The following is a 10,209-nucleotide window of genomic DNA, read 5'->3' on the forward strand; positions in this document are numbered from 1 at the left end:
CTTCAAAAATAACTGTGTTATGGATCATGTATGTACAGATCTTATTCTAGGGGGTCTGTTCTGTCTCATTAGTTTATTTGTCTGCCCTCGTGCCAATACCACACTGGGTTAACTACCATAGCTTTATAAGCCCTGTTGCAGGGAAAGAACCTTGTTTTCGTTATTGAAGAGTATCTTGGCTTTTCTTTACAGTTCCATGTGAGTTTTCAAATCAGTTTGTCAAGCTATACTGTACACATACACAGCACTAGCATTTTGATTGGGATTACATTGAATCTATATAATACTTAGGGACCTTTTAAACTCATTTCTCTATTTACATGTTTTAAGCTTCAAATCTTTCCAAATGGCTCTTGAGATACTTAGCTAGGTGGCTAAGAAATCTGGATCATGGAAATAAATCAACCACCAGTGAGGACACTGAGCATCATAGTTTGCCTGGTGTTGGAGAAAAGAGGGAACTATTCTTTTTTATTTGTAAGAAGAGAGCTAAACTAAGGTTATCAGCAAGATAGGTTTACCTATTTATGCACAAGGATTTATGAAGGGCCACAGAAGAACAATAATAAGTGATAACTGTCGCATTCATTGACTATCCAAATTCCTTTCCACATAGAAGTTTTTAAAAAAGACCTCCCCTAGGGGCAGCCCCAGTGGCTCAGTGGTTTAGCGCCGCCTTCAGTCCAGGGCCTGATCTTGGAGACCGGGGATCTAGTCTCATGTAGGGCTCCCTGTGTGGAGCCTGCTTCTCCCTCTGCCTGTGTCTCTGCCTCTCTCTCTCTCTCTCCCTCTGTGTCTCTCATGAATAAATAGATAAAATCTTAAAAAAAAGACCTCCCCTAAAAAGTTGAGGACAGAGGAAACCAGTCTGGGGTGGGGTAGAGCTATTGCCTGTCAATGCCGCAATTGAGATTTCTGTAAGCTGGAGTTTGGATGAGGTGGAAATAGTTGAGAGTATACTGAAAAGAAAAGGGTTTGGTGTTAGAACTCGGCTACTTCCTCACTATTGGAACAGGGCAACTCATAAAACCCTTTAAAGTTCTCACTTTCTTCATCTGTAAAATCGATGCTCAATTAATTGTGGGGCTTCGGTGGCCTCATGCAGACTGAGAGTTGGCGGAAAGCCTGGCACACTCTAAACCCCTATGGAGGCTGGTTTCCCCTGACTCCCCTTCCTTTGGGACCTCAGTGTGGAACTTAGAATCTGGACAGAACAGATGGACTGTTTCTGAATAGTCCTCCTATGTTTCTCCTCTCCTGTTGCAGTACTGGCAGGCATTGGGTTGTGTACCCCACAGGGATGGCTTTGTGGTCTGTGCCAAGACCAAGTACCTCTCTCAACCTCTACTGCCTTGGTTTTACCCCTTTCTCCCTTTTCCCTGCTCCCAGGGTCCCCAGAACCCCCTGGCTTGTGTGGTAGCCACTGTCTCACAGCAAGCACACCGAGACCCTGAGATGGAAGAGTGGGGCCAAAGAGAGGAAACCTGACTCCAGTTTCTCCCAGACCCTCAAGAGCCAGAGTCTGAATGGTCTGGGGCCTCTGTGAGTTGTGGTTCTGCAACTTGCTGGATGATGAGAATCACCTGGTTATAGAATGCAGTTTTCTAGGTCCAGTCCCTGGGAGTCCAATTCAATGGAGGAGTTCAGGCAGGCAGGGATTTGGGTTTGGCCAGCCTTCAGCAATTTGTACCTTTAAGCAAGTTGGAGAACTGCTGAGAATGGTTCAAGGCCAGGGCTCTACAGGCATCATCTGATTCAAGCACAGGCTCCCCTAGTCTGCGCTACCAGAGTGGCCTTAGATAGGCAATGTCCTTAACTTCTTTGGGTTTCAATTCCCTCCTTGGGAAACAATAGAATGAGATTTGCAGGTTTAGCACTTAGCCCTAGGCTTGGCACAAAGCAATCACGAACAGATGTTAGGCAATAATCTATGTTGTTATCCCGTGCAGCTGTGGGTTGGAGCAGGGTAGGGAGCCTGTGGTGGTTCTGGGTGACCAGCCTGTGACGGGTGCTCATTTTCCACCCTGTTCTGCCGTAAAGTCTCCTGAGATGCAGGAAAGTGCAGCAGGGTGTGTGTAGGGGGGCACATTGTCCCCCTGGAACCCCTGCTGCTATGCCTCCCCTCACTGTGAGATTTTGGGTGGGGTGATATCTCTCTGTGCCTGTTTCCTCTTCTACCCAAAGTGAAAAATAATTATGTCTGTCTCATAGGCTTGTTATGCCTGGCACATAAAAGCCTTCAAAGAATTGTTAGCGAATATTATTACTGTACTCTTTAATCAATTGGCAAACATTTCTTGGTGCCTTCTCTTGGAACTGGGGATGAGATGGCGCTGAGCACTCAGGCTTTAGAGCCAGCCTGCCTAGGATTTTAACAGAGCTCTGGCATTGATCAGCTGTGTGATCTTGGGGGATTTACTCCTCTGTTTTGAACCTAAGACTGATTCTTCATCTATTTCCTCAGCAGAATTCAGAGGTGTGAAAGAGGATTAGATGGGTTCACTCTGTAAAGAGCTCAGAACAGTGCCTGGCACAGGGTAAACTCTAGTCGTGTTAAATAAATGAAATCCAAGCCATAGGCCCCCTTTCCAGGAGCCCAGTGTAAGGGGCAAGTAGGCAAGACCTGGGGACTAAGCCTCCTGCACAGCTGCGCAGGCCCGGGTCCCAGAGGAGGCAGGGGCACTGCCTAGGAAGGGTGTGCTTGCCAAGGAGCACAAGGTGTCAGTTGGCAGCGAGCCCTGAGTGCTCTGTGCGTTCTTTTAAACACAGGTATTGAGATACACAACGTGGCATTGATTTACTGTGTATCTATACAAAATAAGAAGATGGGAGCTATTCTGATTTGGCAACAGCTTTATCTGCTGGCTGGGAATAATGCAAGGAGGCGAGAGCACATCCGGGCCAGAGTTGGGCCTGATCAGGAGGGATGAGGTGTCCTGGCCTCTCTTTGGGGGGGGGGGGGCGCGATGGGGGGACACCCAGCCGGGTCTCTCCTCTGCCAGCCTGTGCAGGGCGGGCGCCTGGCCGCGGGAACCACTCCACCCCAGCCCGAGAAGCTGGCTTTTTTTCTACTTAGTATCACGCTGTATCTTTCATTGTTTTTTAACCACGGGGTCGTTGTTTGATTTTTTTTTTAATTAAATATAACTGCACTCCCCCTGGCGGTCCGGGAACGCGGAGCCAGCCTGCACCACCCCATCTCTGCACACTTTGACACCTCGGAGGAAGCCGCACTTGTTCTCACTGAGCGCGTGAGTTATGTGCCAATTGGAAAACAACCACTACCGATTTAACCTGGGAATAGATCGCTGTGTAAATGAGGGTGTTGTTAGTTTAGGATACTTCTGATCCTGCAGTCCCCCCCACCTGGCTCCCAGATCTACACCCTCGGCCAAGCCAAAGCAGTCCGTGCTGCTTCCCAGAGCTCTACGCACTGAAATTTGCCCCATCATGAGCCTAAATATTAAGCCTTACACCTCATCCTACTGATGAGAGAGTGGGGTAGGCTCTGTGCCATGCCCAGAAGCAGGGCCCCACTGCATCTTCCCGACAGAGAGAGCAACACAATGTGGCACACCACCCGCTGTGCCATTTAGGAAACCCTGATGGGTTTCCCAGCTGCACGCTAGGGGAATGACCTTGACCATTACCATAACCTGGGGTCCTCAGTTTCATGGTTTGCAAATTAAGATGGATTAGAGAACTCCTTTAAAGCATTTAGCCTGGACTCCCCACACTTGGTAAGCCCTGTGCTAGCTAGCCATTGTTACCCATTTGTGAAAGACATTGGGGTCACTCAGCTGGTCCCAGAAGGGACATGACAGAGAGAGAGTCATTATAGAAAAATCCTGGCGAGGGAGTGCCAGGCTGGCTCAGTCTGCACTGAGCGGCTCTTGATGCTGGGTTGTGAATTAAAGCCCCATGTTGGGGTAGAGTTTACTTAAAATAAATAATTTTTTAAAAGAAAAATCCTTGTGACATAATGTTAAGTGAAAGAAATTTTTTTTTTTTTAATGTCACCACAGACGTGTGTAAGATGAAAAAGGCCAAAGTATGTGCAGGACCCCAGGGGGTCATGGGCTAATCCACTGATCTGATTAACAGTGAGAACAGGGGTGAGCTCCAGGTAGAAGAATTTCCAAGGGTGTGTGAGTTAGGCCACCTGCAAGCCAGGGATGTGCCAAGAGTGCCGTCTGGTTGCCTGCTGGAGCTTCAGTGTGCCCCTCTGTGAGAATGGGACCAAGGCGTGCATCACCGAGAGGGATAGACAGCATCAAATGAGCTGGAGGTAAAGGCTTGATTCAGGGACCTAGGCCTGGAACAAGGAATGCTGGGACTGAACTCAACACATCTTCCTCCCCAGGGCGCTGGCCAGCTAGCTTGGACCTTGCAGCAGAGGGAATAAATCCTGCAGCCCAGACCCAAGCCCTGAGCTCAGCCTTCTCCCCTCCTTCACAGAGTACATAGCCCTGCCAGGGTCGACCCCATCCTCCCCGAGGCAACCAAATCAGCACCTTGCTCGGTTCTGGCAAGCAGTAGCTTTTGGAACCTCCTGATAACCTGTGGCGAGCCTGGGGGCAGCACTTACCCAGAGACAAGACAAGCCCTGGCTGAGCTGCCTGGGCCAGGGGTGGCAGCAGGAGGGCTCCTAGTTGCACCAGGCCTGGCTAGGTGACTCTTCGCAGCTATTAGAGCACATTAAGTCGCCTTTGGTCTCTGAAAGCCACAAGCATTGTTTTGGCTACGATCAGGAGCTCTAGGCCAAATGGCTTAAGCCCCACGAGCCAGCCTAGCCCTTCCTGGGGAAAATCTCAGAAAAATCTGTATTCCACACAAGCCTAAAGCTCTGACTCCCTCCCATTTTCACCCTTTTTAAAGAAGCACAATTAGTTCCTCCTGGCCCTGGAGACTGGGGATAGTGGAGCTGGAGGTCAGGTCTGAGCCCCCGTGTACTGGTGGGACCTGGGCTCAGAGCAAGGTATTCTTGTTATCCTCATTTTACAGATGGGGGTGGGGGTGTGTGTGCAGAGAGCAAGTCTCACAGCAAGCAGGTTTTTAGCTTAATTTCCCTAGCCTGTTTTCTCATCTGTAAAATCTGAACGGTAGCATTCACTGATCAAGACAATGGCAAAATTTGTTAAATGCGGAGAGGAGAGGACAGCCGTAGGGTTTGGGTGGGAGGTCCCCTGACCATGTGAATTCTTGTGGCCAAGCCACAGATGAGGCACAGTTGGCAGGACACCTCTCGGTGGATTCCCCCAGCTGGTGAGGCTGGGGCCATGGGACCCCAGACCCTCTAACCTAGCTGGGCTGGGGAGTTTAGGGAAGTTTGACAAGAGCTCTGGTTCTAGGTTTTTCCATCTGTTTGAAGCAGGATGAATTATGATGCGTTCCAGTTGCAGAGGACTCAGGTCCCTTTGCTCTCCATTTAATGCCCAGCGCCTCAACTGTGCCTGATAGGCCAGGCCGTAGTTTTCAAGGAAGTAAAGTTGGTGGCTCTGGGCAAGTGTCCTCTGTCTGTGAGGTAAGACCTGAAACGGAACCTTTTATCCACCACTATTGGCTGTTTGCTCAGAGACAAGTTGTCATTAAACCTCGCCAGGCCTCAGTCTGCTAAATTTTAAAACAGGACATCTTTTTTGGGGAGTGATTGAAGATTACCAGAGACAATGCCAGGAAGTACCTAATAAAGGACCCCGGGCAAGTTTATTATTATCCATTTGCTCAGTGAATGCCTGTACCTTCAACACAAGATCAGCTGGCAGGCGGGCTCTACTTTCTAAAATTCAATTTCGAAGCGCCGGAAGCTGAAAGAAGCACACATGCAGGATCAGCGCACTCTCTTTAATGAGAAGGGAATTCCCATTTCTTACAGCAACAGGTAAAAACATAAATACGGGTGGGTGGGCTGGGTGGGCGGCGGCAAGGCGGCAAGGGCCCGGGCGCCGGGCCCAGGCTCGACGAAAGGTGCACCCGGGCTCCCAGTCCCAACTGGCCCAGGTTCAGCCGGTTGGGGGTGCCCGTGGGCGTTTGGAGGCCACTCTGGGGGCGATGGCTAAGGCACCAGGCTGCGGGATCATTCGCCGCAAGCTCTGTAAACGCGGCCACAAACTCTCCCGCGCTTGGGGACAAAGGCGCACGGGGCGAAAAGAGCTCTGAGGCCCCTGCGGGAGTGAATGTGAAATCCAAGGGACGTGGAGACACGTCGGGGTCCTCCCTCCCCCGAGACTCAGTGTCCCTCTCTAGAGCTGGGATCGGTGGGGCGCCCCAGGTCCTAGGGCCCTTTCCTACCAGGCTCGGATACCGTGCAACGTGGACACTCCCGAGTTGCCCTGCGGAATCCCGGGGCTCTGCACCGCGTTCAAGTCCCCGACGCCAAAGTTCACGAAGTTGTTGTTGGCGGCGGCCGTAGCCGCCTGCGCCGGGGGCGGACCGGCTGGGTAGGCGGCGGCGCAGCTGTAGCCAGGGCTGCAGGCCGCGCTCCCGTAACCCGGGTAGGCGGGGTAGGCGTTATAGCCGTAGGCGTTGAGGCCCACGCCGTAGGCGGGCGCGTAGGGCGCCGAGTCCCCCAGGCAGGGCTTGCCGTCGCGCACCAGCACGGGTACCGCGATCCTGCGGGCGGGCGGCGGCGGCGGGGGCAGTCCCACCAGCTCCAGAGTCTGGTCCTGCCGCTGCCGCTTGCACTTGTAGCGCCGGTTCTGGAACCAGATCTTGACCTGCGTGGACGTGAGCTTCAGCACGCTGGCCAGCTGGTCGCGCTCAGGGGCCGACAGATACCGCTGCTGCTTGAAGCGCCGCTCCAGCTCGTAGACCTGCGCCTGCGAGAAGAGCACGCGCGGCTTCCTCCGCCGTCGCGCCCTGGGTCGCTCCGCGCCGTCGGCCTCGGGCTTCTCCAGCTCCACCGCCTTCTGCAGTGAGCACAGCTCTGCGGGGAGACAGAGGGGCAGGGGGGCGCCGGGTCAGGCCAGAGCGGCCCGCTCCGCGGGGCGCCTGCCGGGGAATCCGCCCTGGTGGGTGCTACCCCGTGCTGCCTGGAGCGCCCAGCTTGGCTGCGGCTCGCGCCACCCAGTGCACTGGGCGCCGCGGACAGCTGGGACCGACCTGCGGCCTGTGAGCGTTTGCTGCACGCTTACTACGTGCCCGGCGGCCCGGCGGCCCGGCGGCCCAGGGCACTGGGGAGCGTCAGCCGGAGGGGTCCCTGCCCTCGCTCGGGAGTTCACCTTCTGGTGAGGGAGACGGACGGTGACTTAAGATTTCGGGCTGAAAAGAAGATAAAGCCAGATGCTGCCCCGGGGGTGAATTAGATGAGGGCTACAGTGGTTTGGGAATTATATAATTAATTTTTAAGATTTTATTTATTTGAGAGAAAACGAACGACAGACAGAGGGAGCACCAGACTCTCCGCGGAGCGGGGAGCCTGACGTGGGGCTCAGTGCGAGGACCCTGGGATTAGGACCTGAGCTCAAGGCACACGCTTACGCGACGGAGCCACCGAGGCGCCCGGGTTTGAGACCAAGGCCTCGCCACAGGAGCAGTCACACTGTCTCAAAATTATGGGACCCAGAACAAACAGAAGGGGAAGAGCTGTTGGTTTGCTGATGGAAGACGCCCGCGCAGCCGCCATGGGGTCTGTCCAGCACCCAGGAGGCCGCCTGGGATCCCGCCCTGCCCGCCTGCTCCAGCTGGATTCGAATCGGGAGCGGCCAGCGGAATTGACCCTCCGGCGGCCGTCCCGGGGCCTTCCGTCTTCTCCTAGACAAACCTCTCTAGGCCAGAAAGATCCCTCCTGGGTTCCCCGCCGCCCTTAGCTCGGCGCCCCCAGCCACCTCGGAATCGCGCAGATCCCGGCCACGCGCCCCTTCCTGCCGCCCCGCCCGCCTCTCCCCTCTCCCCAAACTCCCGCTGCTTTGCGCGGCGACCCCGCCACCTTCCACGGTCTCCTTCTTCATTGCCTCTCGCCTTGAGTCGCGCAGCATTTTCTAACTGTTTTCCAGCAGGAGAGAGCCCCTCAGTCCCAGTAGCGTCGGGAAAGCTGGGCCGGAAAAACAAAGCTGCTAACTAGATTCTTGAGAGTCCGCAGTATCTCACTTTTGAGTCAAGGCCTTTGTGCCCAAAGATTCCACTGTCCTGGTACAAGGAGGAAAAGCCCCAGATACCCGGGCTACGGGTGGGCCATAGAAGGTCCTGGACCCTTCTCCCTTTGTAAGCAAAACCCTGTCCGGTGTGCGGCATTTTAACTTCTGTTTAGGCGCTTTCGGCAGATCCTGAAAAAGACCCTTAAATCAAAAACAAAAACAAAAACAAAAACAAAACAACCCAAAACCCTGATATGGAGAATCTCTCTTTCTACCACAAGATCGCTAACTTCAGCAAGGCTGCTGCCTCCTGGGGCTTTGTTGGGCCAAATAGATATATCTATCTACCTATAGAGAGATATATCTGTATTTCTTTTGTCTCTTGTTTCTGATCATCTCGGTCCAGCAGTTCCTCTAAACCTCCGATTGGACGCGGGGCTCAGGAGCCCTGGCGACGACCTCGCTTCTCACACTCCCATCCCCCTGTGTTCTGCCCACCGCCCAGCACTCGCGTCTCCTCCGCCCAGGCCAGAATTTCTCGGCGGCGGTTGGGGACACAAAGGCGACCCCAGGAGGGAGAAGAGGCTTGTGTTTGCTCCTCACCTTTCTTATCGGCCCGAGGGTCCTTGGCGGTGTCGGGGTCGCCATAGGCCCGCGGATAGAAGGCAGGGGCGCCTGGAAATGCAGGCGCACACTTGGCTGGCGAGGGCGCGGGGCCCAGCTCGGCGCGTAGCTCGGGGAGGGCGGGCGCAGCGGCCTCAGGCCCCGCGTAGGCCTCGGGCTTGAAGGCGGCCAGCATGCAGGAGGCGGGCGCCAGCGTGGCCTCCAGGCGCGCCGAGAGCTCCCCGGCAGCCAGGCTGCGCTGCTGCTGCTCCAGGTTCAGGATGTCTTTGACCGAGAACGGCGTGGGCGTGAGCGCAGGGCTGGGGAACATGGTGGCAGTGCGCGTCTCACAGCGCCAGGTGGGCGGCAGAGAGCAGCGCTGCCCACGGCCTTTGGCAGCCTCCCCGCATGGTGCCCGCCGCCCGCCCGAGCACCCGCCTTCCAGCTCGGGTTGTGGCCCGGAGGCAGGTAGTGCGGAGCACCAGGGGCAGCAGAGGCGGGACCAGGCCAGAGGAGGGGGACTCAGCTTGCCATTGGGCCAGGGGCCCCGATGACAGGAGCGATGAGCAGTTTCGTGTCACCTAATATAGTCATACGGCTCAAAAAAAAAAAAAAAAAATCCTGCTCAGCTTTTTAAAGGGGCCGCGAGGCATTTGGAAGGCTCTCCTATTGCTCCCGCAGCCTGACGTTTCTCCCTAGTACTAGTCTGAAAACCCCATCGAGGCACTTACCTGGGAAAGGACCTGATTCTTCAGATCTGGCTGGCCTCTGGGCTGGGCTGAGTGGATCTGGGATTTGAAGAAATGTTCCCCATCACCTAAAACAGAACGGGAGAGTGAAGACTTGGTGGGGGTGCTGGGGGAGGGGAGTCATTTACAGAAATCTTAGAGGCTTTTTTATGCAGAGTGTGTCTGATTGGAAAGAATTTGTAAAAGAAGAGCAGTCTGCGGGAGCTTTGCTCTGGGGTGATGATAGGTTGGGGAGATTCTGGAAACTTTGAGGGTTCCGTTTGGCTTGACTTACAGGGGTAGTCATGCCCCAGTAGTTCCCCCTTCACCACCAGCCCAGACCCTGGCCGCAAGGTGGGTGGTTATGGGGTGGTGGGTGGCCACCTTCTATAGTAGTACAAGTTATATACACATACACACAACTCCAGGGGGCGTCAATGACTATCAATCTCCTCTCAGAGAAGTGACCCTCCCCTTAATAATGAAACAGATCCAGAATCCCACCCAATAAGCCCAGCTTCTTACAAGAGATCTGTTTTCTAGAGTATCCTAGCTTCCAGCCGCCTCGTTTCTCCTTTTCTGGAAACTACCATTCCTGCCTCTCACTTTCCCCTGCCCTTTTTGCCTAGTAGCAAGGCCTCCAAATGTCTGTGGCCCTAGAACTTCAGGCCCTGCCCAGGTTTAGCTCTCAGGCTGGTGGGGCTCCCCAGAGCCCATAGGGGCCAGGATTTCTCAGAGGTCTCTGGGCCAGCAGGGTGTAGGGAATACCGCTGCTCAGTGAGCGGTGGGTCCAGGTGCAAGGC

General features: G+C 54.4%; 1 protein-coding gene across 2 annotated transcripts; it reads right to left on the minus strand.

Annotated features, from left to right (window-relative positions):
• Nucleotides 1-5,840: 5,840 nt before the first annotated feature.
• Nucleotides 5,841-9,206, minus strand: NKX2-5 (NK2 homeobox 5). 2 transcript variants are annotated; one of them, XM_055325645.1, is made up of 2 exons: nucleotides 8,679-9,206; nucleotides 5,841-6,925 (listed from the first exon to the last, which is right to left on the minus strand). In XM_055325645.1, exons 1-2 carry the CDS (start codon nucleotides 9,007-9,009, stop codon nucleotides 6,288-6,290), a joined length of 969 nt encoding a protein of 322 aa, XP_055181620.1. In that variant the 5' UTR covers nucleotides 9,010-9,206; the 3' UTR covers nucleotides 5,841-6,287. The 2 variants fall into 2 exon arrangements, with proteins under 2 accessions (XP_055181620.1, XP_055181621.1); XM_055325646.1 differs by lacking the exon at nucleotides 5,841-6,925 and adding an exon at nucleotides 8,209-8,276.
• Nucleotides 9,207-10,209: the final 1,003 nt, after the last annotated feature.

This window comes from Nyctereutes procyonoides, unplaced genomic scaffold, assembly GCF_905146905.1.
Source record: "Nyctereutes procyonoides isolate TBG_1078 unplaced genomic scaffold, NYPRO_anot_genome, whole genome shotgun sequence".
In the NCBI taxonomy this organism is placed as follows: Eukaryota; Metazoa; Chordata; class Mammalia; order Carnivora; family Canidae; genus Nyctereutes; species Nyctereutes procyonoides.